This window comes from Sinocyclocheilus grahami, unplaced genomic scaffold (genome assembly GCF_001515645.1).
Source record: "Sinocyclocheilus grahami isolate Dianchi unplaced genomic scaffold, SAMN03320097.WGS_v1.1 scaffold420.1, whole genome shotgun sequence".
Classification (NCBI taxonomy): domain Eukaryota; kingdom Metazoa; phylum Chordata; class Actinopteri; order Cypriniformes; family Cyprinidae; genus Sinocyclocheilus; species Sinocyclocheilus grahami.
Window position 1 is genome coordinate 296,621 of NW_015505599.1, and position 14,651 is coordinate 311,271.

The 14,651-nt window shown below is 39.7% G+C and overlaps 1 protein-coding gene across 1 annotated transcript in view; it reads left to right on the forward strand.

The window, feature by feature from the left end:
* The window catches only part of lrp1aa (low density lipoprotein receptor-related protein 1Aa), a 177,019-nt gene that overhangs the window by 60,101 nt on the left and 102,267 nt on the right, over window positions 1-14,651 (forward strand). Inside the window, exons 11-19 of the mRNA XM_016232869.1 lie at window positions 3,739-3,975; window positions 4,071-4,251; window positions 4,496-4,718; window positions 4,871-5,060; window positions 5,183-5,308; window positions 6,546-6,686; window positions 6,774-6,908; window positions 11,175-11,225; window positions 13,474-13,641. Coding sequence (XP_016088355.1) covers window positions 3,739-3,975; window positions 4,071-4,251; window positions 4,496-4,718; window positions 4,871-5,060; window positions 5,183-5,308; window positions 6,546-6,686; window positions 6,774-6,908; window positions 11,175-11,225; window positions 13,474-13,641 — 1,452 coding nt within the window. The remainder of the gene's footprint in view (window positions 1-3,738; window positions 3,976-4,070; window positions 4,252-4,495; window positions 4,719-4,870; window positions 5,061-5,182; window positions 5,309-6,545; window positions 6,687-6,773; window positions 6,909-11,174; window positions 11,226-13,473; window positions 13,642-14,651) is intronic.

Here is a 14,651-nt window from a genome sequence, read left to right on the forward strand (position 1 = left end):
ACCTGGTACCTGGTACTTTTTTTAGTACCACTTCGGTTGGGGTTCCAAGTGAACCGTACCGTTACCAAAACGTGACCTGTAAACTCTGCTGATCACGGATTGGCCGAAGAGAATCGTCACTACCTGCGTCACTGAACTTGCGACACAAACACAAAAGAACCGCTAGATTTAAATCAGCACAGCCGGCGAAGGATCGAGCGTAACTGTTTTGAACGAGCGCACCTTTTTTTTAACAACCAAAAAGTTTTGTTATCTGTTGCGGAAGTACAGACGTTCCTCTCGTTGATAGCAGAGGAGCGGATCCAGCGAGAGCTTAATGGGGCGATGCGGAATGAAAACGTTTTTCAGGAGTCGCGGCAGTAGAGGAGGCGCAACTATAACGACATGTGAATAATCCCGCCCACTCTAAAGCGGTACTGAACTGCAGTGGAAACGCAAACCGCGCCGAGCCGAATCATGCCGTGCCGTACTGAGCCGTACCAAGCCAAGTCGTACCACGCAGTGGAAAAGCGCCATAAGAGGAGGAGATATATTGAGAAACTAAATTTATTGGTCTATGTCAGTACCCCGTTTCCTTTCCTTCCTTTTGTTTGAGAAATGATCCAACTGAATGGCCCAACGTGAAATACCCTGACATCTACAACTATTTGTGTCCTTAAATGCTCGTTATTTGGGGTCGACAGCTTATAAAAACATAGTTCTGGGTTTTTTAGCTTGTTTGCTATACACCTTGTCACACATCAGCTTTTAAGCATTGTTCTGTTTTTTGTTATAAGTCAGAAATGACAAGGAGGCAGCTTCCCAGAATACAAAGTCAATGGAGAGCATTGAATTGTTTTTCCCCCTGGTGTGGGGATGGCCTAAATGTGCTCTGTCTATTATGAATGGGTCTTTGAATCATTGGTTCACATGATTTGTTCAAAACACGGATTCATTCAGAAACTAAACATCGCTGTGTTGCTCGGAGACGTGCAACAATTCTGCTATGGCTTTAAAGGTAGTATGTTCTCTGCAAAATTGAGCAAAAACATAATATTGTGTTTAAAATATATCAATATCAACTTCTTATTTTCTAAACTGTTATATAAAATCACATTTAAACTAGTGATATTCAGGACAGAAACAGCACTAGTCTGATATTGCTCTTCCTGCTTGTGTGATAGGCTATCGCTTACCATGTGATATAAATATGAGACAAAAGCTCATACAAAGGCATTTTTCCCACCAATATCTTGAATTTTAGGGCACAGCTGCATTTATGGAGTTGCTGCCATGCATCATATTTGTCAACAATCAACTGTATGTAATGTAAGATGATGTACATGTCTGGGGGTGGGGCCAGTGCATTGTGTTAAAATATTTTAATCTCGTTATTTTTTCATAACTAATTAGTTAAGTCAACGCGTTAAACTGACAGCCCTAATATATACATATATTTACACACATATTTGACAAGGATTTCCACAAAACTGTCAGTGAGTGAAAATCAGGGCTAAAATCGTGCAGTGTAAACGTGTAGTTGAAAATAAGCAGAATCAATGATAATCAGGTAAACTACTACCAAGGTAGGAGCAAACTGGGTGAAGACATGCTTTTTGGGGTGTTTCATAGTGCCGCAAATACCAGTAAACTGACTATCCCAAACTGTAGCAAATCACCTTGCATGATTCATTTAAATACTCTCCTCCCATAAATCTTGCATCTGAACAGGAAACTCCCAATAAAAGAAAAAACACTAAAGTCAACAAAAACACACCTTCTCATTGCTAATGTTTCACAGTCTGTCTCTAGTAACCCTGTTGAAAAAAACAGCATATGCTGGTTAGGTTTGTTTTGAAGTATGGCAGCTGGTTTGAGCTGGTTTAAGCTGGTCCTGAGCTGGTTATGAGCTGGTCCTCATCAGGAACTAGTTGCTTAGGACCAGCACATGACCAGCTTAAACCAGCTCGGGACCAGCTTAAACCAGCTCAAACCAGCTGCCATCCTTCAAAACATAGCTAACCAGCATATGCTGTTTTTTTCAACAGGGAAATCCTGACAGTAGTTTTTTAAGAGCAAAAGAGAGTTTGCGCTGGTGCAAGCTGTTAGTAAATCCGCTCCTAAGTCTGCTGCAGAGCTCGCCTCAAAACCGGGGTGCTTGTGAGCATTTTTCTGAAACCTAAAATGACAATTGAGACACCCTACATTTTTTACAGACATGTGTACACAGCGTCCATTGTGAGTCCACAAGACTACAACTGCACATGAAGCGTGTCATTGAAATAGGGCCCTTATGAGTTAGTGACTGAATCATTCACTCAACCAATTTGCTTAAAAATGTACAAGCTTTCATTAGTTGCTGGAAGACACCCAATGATTCCCAAGTGAATTTGTTTGGAACTATCTGGCACTATGTGGCAATATTGTGTCTAAAATGTAAGCTACTCTGATGTTGTTTAATTAAATATATGAGGATCATGGGTTTCAAAGGGTTTCGTTAAAGGGTTAGTTCACCCAAAAATGAAAATTAGGCCATAAATTACTCACCCTCAAGTCATGCTAGGTGTATATGACTTTCTTCTTTCAGACGAATCCAGTCGGAGTTATATAAAAAATTGTCTTTGATCTTTCAAGCTGCATTGCATTCTGTTTTTATTCACAATTTGTACAGTGTCCCAACTTTTTTGGAATCTGGTTTGTAGATTAAAGTGATTACGTTTTGAATATGGATATTTTTCTTACACAAACGCATTGATTCGCTACAGAAGGCTTATGTTCACCCCCCAGAGCCGTGTGAGACACTTTTTTTTTTTATGGATGGGCGCATTTTATTTAACTTCTTTTGGACTGATGCATGCAACACCCGATGAGTGATGAGTGCCATGAAACAGCTTGAAAGATCAAAGACAATTTTTAATAACTCCGACTGGATTCGTCTGAAAGAAGAAAGTCATATACACCTAGGATGACTTGAGGGTGAGTAATTTATGGGCTAATTTTCATTTTTGGGTGAACTAACCCTTTAAGCAGTAAGGAATGAGATGTCATGCTTTATTGTGAAAAGACATAGCTAGGTGCATATCAATTTTAAAATTGGGCCACATATTTTGTACATTATAAAACTGGATTATTGTATGTCATGATTGGCTCAGCCTTATTGAGCATTAGTAATTTTAAGCTCTTGCACATTTATTTTCTTATAGTTCTTTGTGGTGTTGATGCATATCTGCGAGTCTGGAGGTTTGACACACTTTAGCTGAATCCGTTTACAAAGATGAAGGTCTTTTCCATTTACCCCCAATATTGATTTCCAGTAGTTTGCTTTGAATATGCAATGAACCATTGGTAGCATTGATTTGTGACTTTTCAGTGACCTCTGAACACATGACCTTGAAAAAGACACGAAAAGGAATTGGAATTGATTGTTAGAAAGACATTAATACCATCATCATAGACTTACTCTTCACCATATAAATCGTTCTGATAAATTTGAAATATTTTGGAAAAAAATGTATATATCAAGCCATATAAAACCACGTAAAACCAACATGAATACAAAGAGAACATTTCTACAGCCCAACACATCTTTCAAACTAGGTGTTTAAACATTTTAAACACCTCCTTCCCTTTGTGATTGACGTTCTTACAATATGACCCTAAACTGACACATTTGAGTAATTCTGTATCCTATCTGAGCAGAAACATTAATTGAGTTAAATATTTCAATTCAATTATTTTTTTCATATATTAAATCCCCAGAGCCTGAGCATGAGTTATTTCTGGTGTACGGCAAGGGTCGTCCAGGCGTTATCCGTGGTATGGACATCAACCCTAAAGTTCAGGATGAATACATGATCCCCATCGAGAACCTGATGAACCCTCGAGCTCTGGACTTCCATGCACAGAGTAACTTCATCTACTTCGCTGATGCCACCAGCTATCTGATTGGCCGACAGAAGATTGACGGCACGGAAAGAGACATCATTCTTAAAGAAGGTGCTGTTTTTTATTTCCAATTCGTCTTATTACTAGTATTATTAGTGTTGTTATGACTTATTCTGTAATTATTCTGACTTATTCTTAATTTTCAGGTATTCACACTGTCGAAGGAATCGCTGTGGATTGGATGGCCAATAATCTTTACTGGACAGATGATGGTCCCAAGAAGACCATCAGTGTTGCTCGGCTCGAGAAAGCTTCTCAGACCAGGAAGACTCTCATTGAGGGCAAGATGATCCATCCTCGAGCTATTGTGGTGGACCCTCGGCACGGGTGAGTTCCTGATCTAGAATAAATAAGGTTAAGTTTTACAGCAGTTTTTGGGTTATTTATAATATCATACAATTTTGTTGCCCAAAATCCACCATTTCAGTATGCACAACCACAAGAGGCTAATTGCTTATAAACATTTTTTAAAAAGCAGCTACAGTAGTATGACACAAGATACTATTGCTAAAGCAACAATTCAATTTATAAACAAGGATCTTCCAAATGTTGCATTTTTTCCCTCTTTTAGCTGGATGTATTGGACTGACTGGGAGGAGGACCCAAAAGAGAGCAAGCGAGGGAAGATTGAGAAGGCCTGGATGGATGGAACCAACCGGAACGTTCTATTGACGTCTAAGACGGTTCTGTGGCCCAACGGCCTGAGTCTGGACATCCCTCAGGGCATCCTGTACTGGGTGGATGCTTATTACGACCGAATTGAGATGGTCTATCTCAACACCACTGCACGCAAGGTGCTCTCACACTGCTGATCTAATAGATTCTATTTATATGAGAACATATGTTTGCATTTAAGAATGGAAAACGAGATAACAGCTGAAAACACTAGAACAGTCAATTTACTCATTAGTTGTCATTTACGTAATACCGTATTCTTTCTTCTTAGACGGTTTATGATGGACAAGAGCTGAACCACGCCTTTGGCCTGTGCCACTACAAACACTTCCTGTTCTGGAACGAGTACCGCAGCGGCAGCATCTATAAACTGGACCAGAACACCAAAACAGTCACTTTGCTACGCAACGAACGGCCACCCATCTTTGAGATCCGCATGTATGATGCCCAACAGCAGCTAGGTAATTTTATAATGTTTTTTGTAGAATGCCAATGCAAGACAAAATTTCCTAGTAGGAATCCAGGGAGTTTGGCTGTTGAATGTTAATCAGATGGTATCCCTACATGTGTTCATCACTCACAGGAAGTAATGCGTGTAGAGCCAATAACGGCGGCTGTAGTAGTCTGTGTTTGGCCACTCCCACAGGCAGGTCATGTGCCTGCGCTGAGGACCAATTACTGGACCCCGCAGACAACACCAGCTGTAAAGGTAACATACACTGGCAAAATATCCCACCACTCACTGGTGCACCCAGGTCGCACACAAAATCGGCATTCAGTGTAAGGTCTACAATGCCGTAGCCCTTTTATCTTTAAAGCCAGCATTATGAAAGTGGACAGGATTCACAATGATGGGCCGCTCTCTTGGTTGTTTTGGTGACTATAAATGCATCTTTGTTTTAGAAAAACTCTTTTTTCACACTACAACACAAAAACAGTGTCTTCAGATTTACTCAGTCGGATGGCCATCATAAATGCATTTCCAAATTGACCCGAATAATCACAATAAGAACATTATTGTGATATCTATAGAAGTTTTGAAAAAAAAAATGCTATGCTATCAGTCAAATTCCTCTTGAACTTTATTTTGCATTGTTTTGGCCAGTGAATCACACCCAAAATATGATTGTAGGGAGGCAGAGAGAGAATTGTAACCATAATTGTACAAAAACATAAAAAAGTACTCTTAAACACAACTTCTTGCAGACTTGGGTGTTTAACAACCCATCTTTTTTGAAGTCTCTCATCTTCTGACATGCGTGGCAGTAGTAGCCACACACTGCGTCTTCTTCTTCTACTTGTTCTTCTCCGTTTTATGACAGGTAGCAAACAATATTTTAGTACTGCCACCTAATATGCTGGAAGACAAGCAGTGGTCCTGGATTAATTATGATACTATCATATGCGTAGTATTAACATGTTATCAGTGTTTCATTTTATAAACAATTGCAGTTATTGTCAAAACCTGCATGTTGCAACACTTCTAATTTAGGTGTCAAAGGTAATTAACTATGGTGGTTTGGATGTAACTTTGTACAATGAATGGTTAAAAATGGCTTTTAAGGATTGGCTCACAAGAGGATTAACTACTGCTGAGGAAATCACATGGTAGAAACCTCCATTCAGAGCGACCCAGGTGAAAAATGTGAGGAATACAGCGGGATAAGAGTTCATTCAGTCCTGACAGAGAACAAAGCAAGAAACGCTTGCTGAGCTGAAGCAAATCTGTTTGTGCCTGCCAGCTGCTCGATCATACTGGCAGATAATGCATCATTTCTAGGGTTTATCTTGTGACTGACTGGTGATACAATCAGCTGAATTGAACATCAAGCTGTTTGGTTTCTGTATCTGAATATTTGAAACAGAAACTCTTCAGATGTTTTTTTTTACAGAGCTTGGCTTTCAGCAGACTTATTTACATTTCGTGTGTGTGTGTTTCTCCACAGCCAACCCGTCTTACATTCCCCCTCCGCAGTGTCAGCCGGGAGAGTTCGCCTGTAAGAATAACCGCTGTATTCAAGACCGCTGGAAATGCGATGGAGATAATGACTGTCTGGACAAAAGCGACGAGACGGCTGAACTGTGCCGTAAGAACACACTCACGTTTACTTAAAACTCCCTCCTTGTGTCGAGCTACCAAACACATGCAGTGCTTGTTGTTTGTCCATCTGTAGATCAGCACACATGCCCTGCAGACCGCTTTAAGTGTCAAAATAACCGCTGTATCCCAATGCGTTGGCTGTGTGATGGAGACAACGACTGCGGCAATGATGAAGATGAGTCTAACACCACATGCTCAGGTACGCACAGTAATCTAAATTTGCAGCACTATGACATTATTCACACAAAGTCCAAAGATTCAGTCTGTTTTTATTGTATTTTGGCAACTTTGATGTAAATAAGTGTGTCTGTGGTGTGCTTTGCCCTGTGGACTTTAAAAAAGAACCTATTTTAAAATGTACTTAATTTGACCTCTGAAATGCCCAGAATTTACCTTTTTTATATAAATCATGAAAATGTCCTATATAATGTCATGACTATCCCAAATGAAGGGCTGGGATTCAATTCCTAAAAGAATGAATTTCTCATTTCTGAGTCATTGGGAACTGACAATAGACTGACACATATTAATTAGCCTATGTCTTGGAGAAGTTTCCTACAGTTAAGTAAACTCTCATAAACTCCACAGTGGAAAGTTTTGAGCGTCGCTCCAGAATGCATGAAGAGATAATAGGTGCAGATTAATAATAATCAATGAATACTATGGAAGTTCAGAAGGAGGTAAGCCATTATATCATGTAGTTACAAGATTGGAGGTGAACATGTTTCATCGAATAAAAAAAAATAAAAAAAGAATTGAAAACAACAATTTGGAATTGTCTAAGTCAGTTCCAAGACCAGGAATCAGAATCTAGCCATACTACCTGATGAGAAATGCCTTTTTACAGTGTGTCCTAAGTGGGCAAGTCTTTTGTCAGTTCACACTGCAATCAAAAACCAGAACATTTACTGTGTAATATACAATTGTAACAGGGCGAACGAGACGAGAGGCTTGCGGATCCATATGCAAGCTTTTATTCACAGACATGGTCAAAACACAGGCAGGGTCGAATACCAGCAAACAGGTATGGTATGGGCAAGACACACGAGTAGTCCAGTAAACAGACGGGGGTCAATCAGCGGCGAATGTGATCCAGGGGACAAGGCAAACGGGTAATCCAACAGACAGGCGATAATTCCAGGGCAGGCAGAGATCAGACAGGACGAGGTAAACCATGCTAGAATCAAGACACAGGTTAAACAGGACTGACTGGAACTAAACTCCGGAAACACGGAATGGCTCCAAATTGTAACAGGGCGAACGAGACGAGAGGCTTGCGGATCCATATGCAAGCTTTTATTCACAGACATGGTCAAAACACAGGCAGGGTCGAATACCAGCAAACAGGTATGGTATGGGCAAGACACACGAGTAGTCCAGTAAACAGACGGGGGTCAATCAGCGGCGAATGTGATCCAGGGGACAAGGCAAACGGGTAATCCAACAGACAGGCGATAATTCCAGGGCAGGCAGAGATCAGACAGGACGAGGTAAACCAGGCTAGAATCAAGACACAGGTTAAACAGGACTGACTGGAACTAAACTCCGGAAACACGGAATGGCTCCGTAAAGTTGCTATCACTAGGAGAGTAATAAACACAGACAATACTCGGCGATCCGAAAGAGGAAGTCCAAGGCTTATAAAGTGTGTTTGATTGGTTGCAGCTGTGTGTGTGTAATCAGTGCAATGGATGATGGGAACTGTTGTCCGGAGTGACATGTAACAGTCTGTGTAGTGTGAGAGTCAATGTAACGGAAAAGTGACCTCTGGTGGCAAACAGACGGAAAACCATGAACCGGATTCGTGACAACAATTAGCTGGAGTTGGACCAATGAAGTTTCACAATGGCCAAAGCTTTCCTGCATGATACAATGGAAATAAAAACCTAGTCACCCAAGAAATGCTTCTTTTGTAGTGCACTTTAATTGCACACACAAAGGTCCAACAAATTTTGTCCATTTCAGATATGGAGTGTCTATGTTTAAATCTACATTAATCACACATTTGATCATTGGAACTTCAGTTCTGTCATGACAACTCTCGGAGGTTATACTGTTCCTGCGGTATGCGCTGTTTTTCATGTCTCCTCAAAGACTGAAAGTGTAGGAATTCCTCAGGTTGAGTGCAGTGTAGAGAGTAACACGAGCCTCCTCCTCCTGTTGGTGCTAGCGAGCGGTCAGTCACTTGTGTGTAGGATGGCCGAACTTAAGGAGCTTCCCCTGGAACTTACGTGATCGGCAACCGGACGTTTTTTTGTCTTATTGCAAGCAACTCGTCTCTGTTCTGGACTTGCACAAACTGCGTTGCAATGCAATCGTTTTCCAACATGTCATTTATGTGAAACTATGAAGTCTGTAAACGCCCGTTAACACAGTCCAGAGACGCTGAAGACGGACGCACAGAGAAAAATACTGTAGCAGGCAGATCACTCACTGTTCATGATGCACAAACTATCGGAAGAAAATCCTCAATATTGATTTGGGAGTTTATATGAATGTGTTTCTGAGGGGAACTGACTGTCTTCAGAAAAGTTTACATGGTATTTTCTTTTAATCTCGTCTCTGTATAGTTCATATTAAAGCAGTGTTTCAGCGCAGCGCTGCTTTGTTTACAGCGGTAACCAAGTAAACGCCATATCTGGTGTTCCATGAGCGCTTCCTGCTGTCAGAGAGTGAATCTGCGTCTCATTCAGAGCTTCTGCTGTTTGCTTCGTTTAGGCATGTATTATAATTTCACAAAGCTATTCAGAACATTCTGTTTTTGCTTCAAATTGGGTTATTATTAAATCAAGTTATGTATATGAAATTATATAACTAAATTATATGAAATGATATAAATGATATGTATATGAACTATATAACTAAAATTAAATAACTGTAATTACAGATTTAGGTTAGATTTAGATTAGGTTAAATAAAGATGTCAGTCTTTATTTTTCTTCTTTTTAGGAAACAAATCAAAGAAAAAATAAACATTCTACTGTTCCTAATATTCTGTATGTTGCTCAAAAACAAAATATATTGTGTTCAGCGGGGTTTTTTTTTACCCAGTCATTTAAAAATAAAATTTTAGAGCTGTAACGACAATACCGTGATACTGTGATATTTTTGCTTAAGGTTATCATACCGTCAAAATCTCATACGGCCCATGCCTACTTGTAGCAGATCTATACAGGTGGAGCTGGGGAAGGTGGAGGGTTTCTGAAGCAAGCTGCAACTGCTACGGCAAGCACAAGTCATAAATTTGAATGTTGAGCAGCGAGGTCATTGGCTACCGATACAAGAGAGAACCAATCAGCTGTGCCATGTGATAATGATGTCATTAAGTCAGATTGAGTTAGTCATATCGGACTGCCCCATCTAGAGTTTCATGCCAGAACTCAGTATTTGTCATCTTCATATCATACGAATGCCACCTGGAAGGCCAGCTGAAATAGTTTCTTTGGCTGGTTTGAGTTGTGATGTTCTGTCATGACCTTCTCCTAAACTCTGAGTCAGCTGAAATATTCTCTAGACAGCCATACATAAATATAGAGTTTATCTCACATGGTATATCTGACGCAGTTCTGGGCTCTTCGTCAAACTGTTGTGCTATATTTTACTTCATGGCTGAATTGTATGGTTTGCACTCTTTAATTAGACTGCATCTATTTTAAGGATATGGCTGACTATGATGCTGCATTTGCAAGTAATTCTAGACTGCAATAGAGCCATTGCATAAAAATATAAATTTAGATAAAATGTCGGCATTAACTGGGAAACTGAGTTTGGAAATAAAATGAAATGGTTTGAAAACACAGTTTTCTTTTCTGTGTGGACATATTTGTAACATTCTAGTGCAATATTTATATTGCAGTCTTGAAAATTCTCTGAATTATTTTAACATGTTAATGGACATGAAACTGTTAATGTATTTGAGCTTGGTGATCTAGTTCTGCTACACACTGCATGAATAGGCATGACAGGCATACTGTATTTACATCACATAGCAGATCTAGACAGGTGGAGCTGGGGGAGGTGGAGGGTTTCAGAAGAATGCTTAAGAAGGAACAGCTTACAGCAAACATTGAATTTAAATAAGGGGGCGTCCAATCGTGTTTCAGCAGATTGTAGCTCCAGCCGGCTCCAACACGCTTGCCTAGAAGTTTCTAGTGAGTCCGAAGGCCTTGATTAGCTGGTTCATGTGTGTTTAATTAGGGTTGGAGCTAACTGCTGCAGGACAGAGACCCTCCAGGAGAGGCCAATCAGCTTGTGCCATGTAAATTAATAATTAATAATTGTGCCATTCAAAAATAAGTATCGCTTTTTATTTCTCCTCTTTCCTACTACTTGTTTGACTTCTCTGTTGCACTTTTTCAACAGATTTCCCTCATTTGTCTTTGTTGATCATTTCATGTGTCTTTTGTGTAACGTCATGTCCTCTTCTCTTGACCATTTGCCCCTCCCCCTGTGTCACATGGGCTGTGTGTTGCAGAAAAGGATTGTGGGGACAGCTCTGATGAGTTCAATTGTCCGAGCAAGACCGGTTAGTGCATAGATCAACATGCACCATAAATTTACTTGTGTTATAACATTATAATAAGGTCTAAACAGGATTTTCACATGTAAGACTGTGGAAAATATCTGCAGCAATTCATTATTTCTAAAACATGTCTTACATTATGGAAAAATCCTGCCCCACAATAGTAAAAAAAAATAATAATAAAAAAAAATTAGTAAACAAGCAAGCAAGCCGCTGGCCATCTCACTTTAACTAACACCTCTAGTAACATCCATAAGAAGAGATTAGCATTAAATATTAACCAGTGTTCATTTCCAGTGGTGCATGTGTGATCTATGCAGTTTCTGTGATGTTTATTATTAATTTTCTATTGTTGCAAATTGTTAACTGTGAAATCTGTTTCTAAAGACAAGATGCCACATTTACTACATTGTATTGATGTGAAATACTCATATTTCAGCCTATATTTGACTTGTTTGTATATTTGTATTATAAATGGTTTGTATTAAATCATAGCCTGTAGCTCACATGGACATGTTCCATGTTGGCCAAGTATATCTGGGAAAAAAAAATTCCCAGCATGGCTGCTACTTTTATATTAGTAAAGTATTAAAAGTAGCCTATAACGTTCTTTTCGAATGATTTAAGTTTTTTAGTTTCAGTCAAAAGTTTGGACACACCTTTTCTATATCTTTGCTATTATAAAGTATATTTACTTTAATAAAGTATATTAAAGATAATTTGAACAACACAATTTTCAGTATGGGAATTATGTAGTGACCAAAAACAATTCCAAACGATCTTATATTACATCTCTAAAAAATCTGTTTATTCTCTTAAAGGGGTCCTATTATGCTCTTTTACAAAGTCTTGATTATGTTTTGGGGGTGTACTAGAACATGCTCTCATGCTTGGTGGTTCGAAAAACGCATTATTTTTCACATAATTTACATGATTAAAATACCTTTCTCCCCAGGCTGGCACAAACGGCTCAATTAGTTCCGGGTTTGATGAAGGTCCGCCTTCCGAAAAACAAAATATGTTGTGATTGGTTAGCTGTCCCAGTGCGTTGTGATTGGCGAACAGCTTAGACGGTGTTTCAGTACTGCCACGCCCCCTTGCTCCGTCTTTCAACAAAAGCTTTTGGCTTTTACACTGTACTCCCTCATGTTGTGGAAGCTGTCCTCAGTAAAATGCGCAGCACACAATAGCAAATTGGGGTTATAATGCTCAGGAACAGAGTTAAAAAATAAATTGCAACCACTGTTTCCTGACATCATCCGCTTTCGGAAGCCCAAACAAAGACGTTTGGGCACGGAGGTGAAAAAAACAGCGTTTCAGGCGGTCGCGCACCGGACGAGAAACGCAACGTCGCATCGCGCCACGTCTTTAAAATTCAACTGCTTTATTTTCTATGAGTGTAGGCACACCGGCAGCACCGTTCGGCGTCTGTCCGCGGCACCCAGCTACGTCGTGTTGTACTTGTAAGAATTGTTCTAGACCAGCGGTTCTCAATCCCAGTCCTTGCGTACCCCCGCTCTGCATGTTTTGCACGTCTCTCTTTGTTAACACACCTGATTCAGATCATCTCGTTAGAAGAGAGCTCCGTGCATGAACTGTGTTCCGATTGACATGGTCCCTACACAGTGTCCATTGCTCCCTACTCCCTGAGCAGGGGAAATCCGTTGAAGTTTACTTCACTTCGGAATATTCATTTACAGATTTGCACTGCGCCGCTGCCTGCAGCGTCTTTGTATGGAACATATACGCTCCCTTCAAACTGGAATCATGGCGGAATATCCGGTAATGTGCACTTCGCAGGGCACTTCGCTTTGTGACATCACAAAGCCCGGAAACCAAACGCTGTATTCCAAACGAGCCGTTCGTTGTAGTTCTTGAAAATGGATTTTTAAAAAACGAAATATCTCCCTTTGGAGTGGACTTTGAGATTTGTAACTTTCTAGATCTTTTTTATGCCCAAACATACACACTACACACTGACTAAAATTAAAAAAGTGAAAAAGCATAATAGGACCCCTTTAACTTTGTGAGGCACATTCTGGGATGCATTTAAACAATATTGGGATCCCAAGTATTTGTCTGCAAAACTAATTTCAATGAAAATTCTTTATATCAACAAGTTTATTGTGATCATAAGAAACAACTTTAGTCAAGCGTGTTCAAACCTTTGGCTGACAATGTACTTTAAAGCATGGCTTACATTATATTTTGGATGATGATAGCATATATTTGGCAATTTAACCTCTTGCAGACAATGACTGTGGTGACAACAGTGATGAAGCCGGCTGCAGTCATTCATGCTCCAGCGCTCAGTTTAAATGTAACAGCGGTCGCTGTATACCCGACTACTGGACCTGTGACGGAGACAACGACTGTGGTGACTACAGCGACGAGACCCATGCCAATTGCACTAACCAGGGTGAGTTCATGACACTATTTCTTGCCACACCATGCCAAACTATAGACAACAGACTTGTGCTGCCTTCTTTTGGACTAATTCTCAGTCAATGTGTTGAAGTAGGAATGGAAAACATTATGAAAGCTCTTAGATGTTTAAGCAGCACCTGCTTTTGGTTCAATTGCCAGGAAGAGAGAGCTACACCAAACTCCCAGCACACTATTTAGAAAGAGTCCATGGTTTTACCACAAATAAAACCAAAAAAATATATAGTTTCTGTAGTTAAACCATGGTAACCACAAATTAACCATGATTTTGCTACACTAACCAGAGTTTAACCATCTATTTGTTATTTGCAGTAAAACTGTGGCTATATACAAATGGTAATCAATCCGCTAAAAAAACATGGCTACTACACTTTTACTATAATAAAACAATAGTTAATTTTTGTAAGGGAAAATGTATAGTGTAAGAACCTTATTCATTCTTCTTTCATTGGACAGTCATCCAAATACATCAAATCTAAAATATGCAGTGTTATGTGTGCTTCAGGACCAGATTTATGAAACTGCTTTATCTCACCATATACCTCTTAGGCTTTGATATAGTGCTGCTCTTTGTAAGTCATGGTTTGACGTTTCTACTATTATCACACATGTCACATGCATTCATATACACCACAAATATTTTTACCCAAATATAGACTTCTCTCTCTCATGGGGATAAACGTCTTTGCCATTGGCTTGGTTAGCTTCAGAGTCAGATATGAGCCACATTACAGGGCGATGATGCATTTAAAAAAAGGATTAGTACAAACAAATCCCACTTCACACAACCACCACAATAACAGTTTTATTTGCCTTTAGAGAACTCGCAGTGTTTACCTTTGTTAATTTAGGAGATACTTTTATCCAAAATGACTTAAAAATAAAGAATATAACTATGCAAGTGATGCATCCTAAGGAGACAGTAACACGAGAAGTCACACAATACATGTGAGTTAAAGAAAAGTGAAAGCTAAGACAGGGATG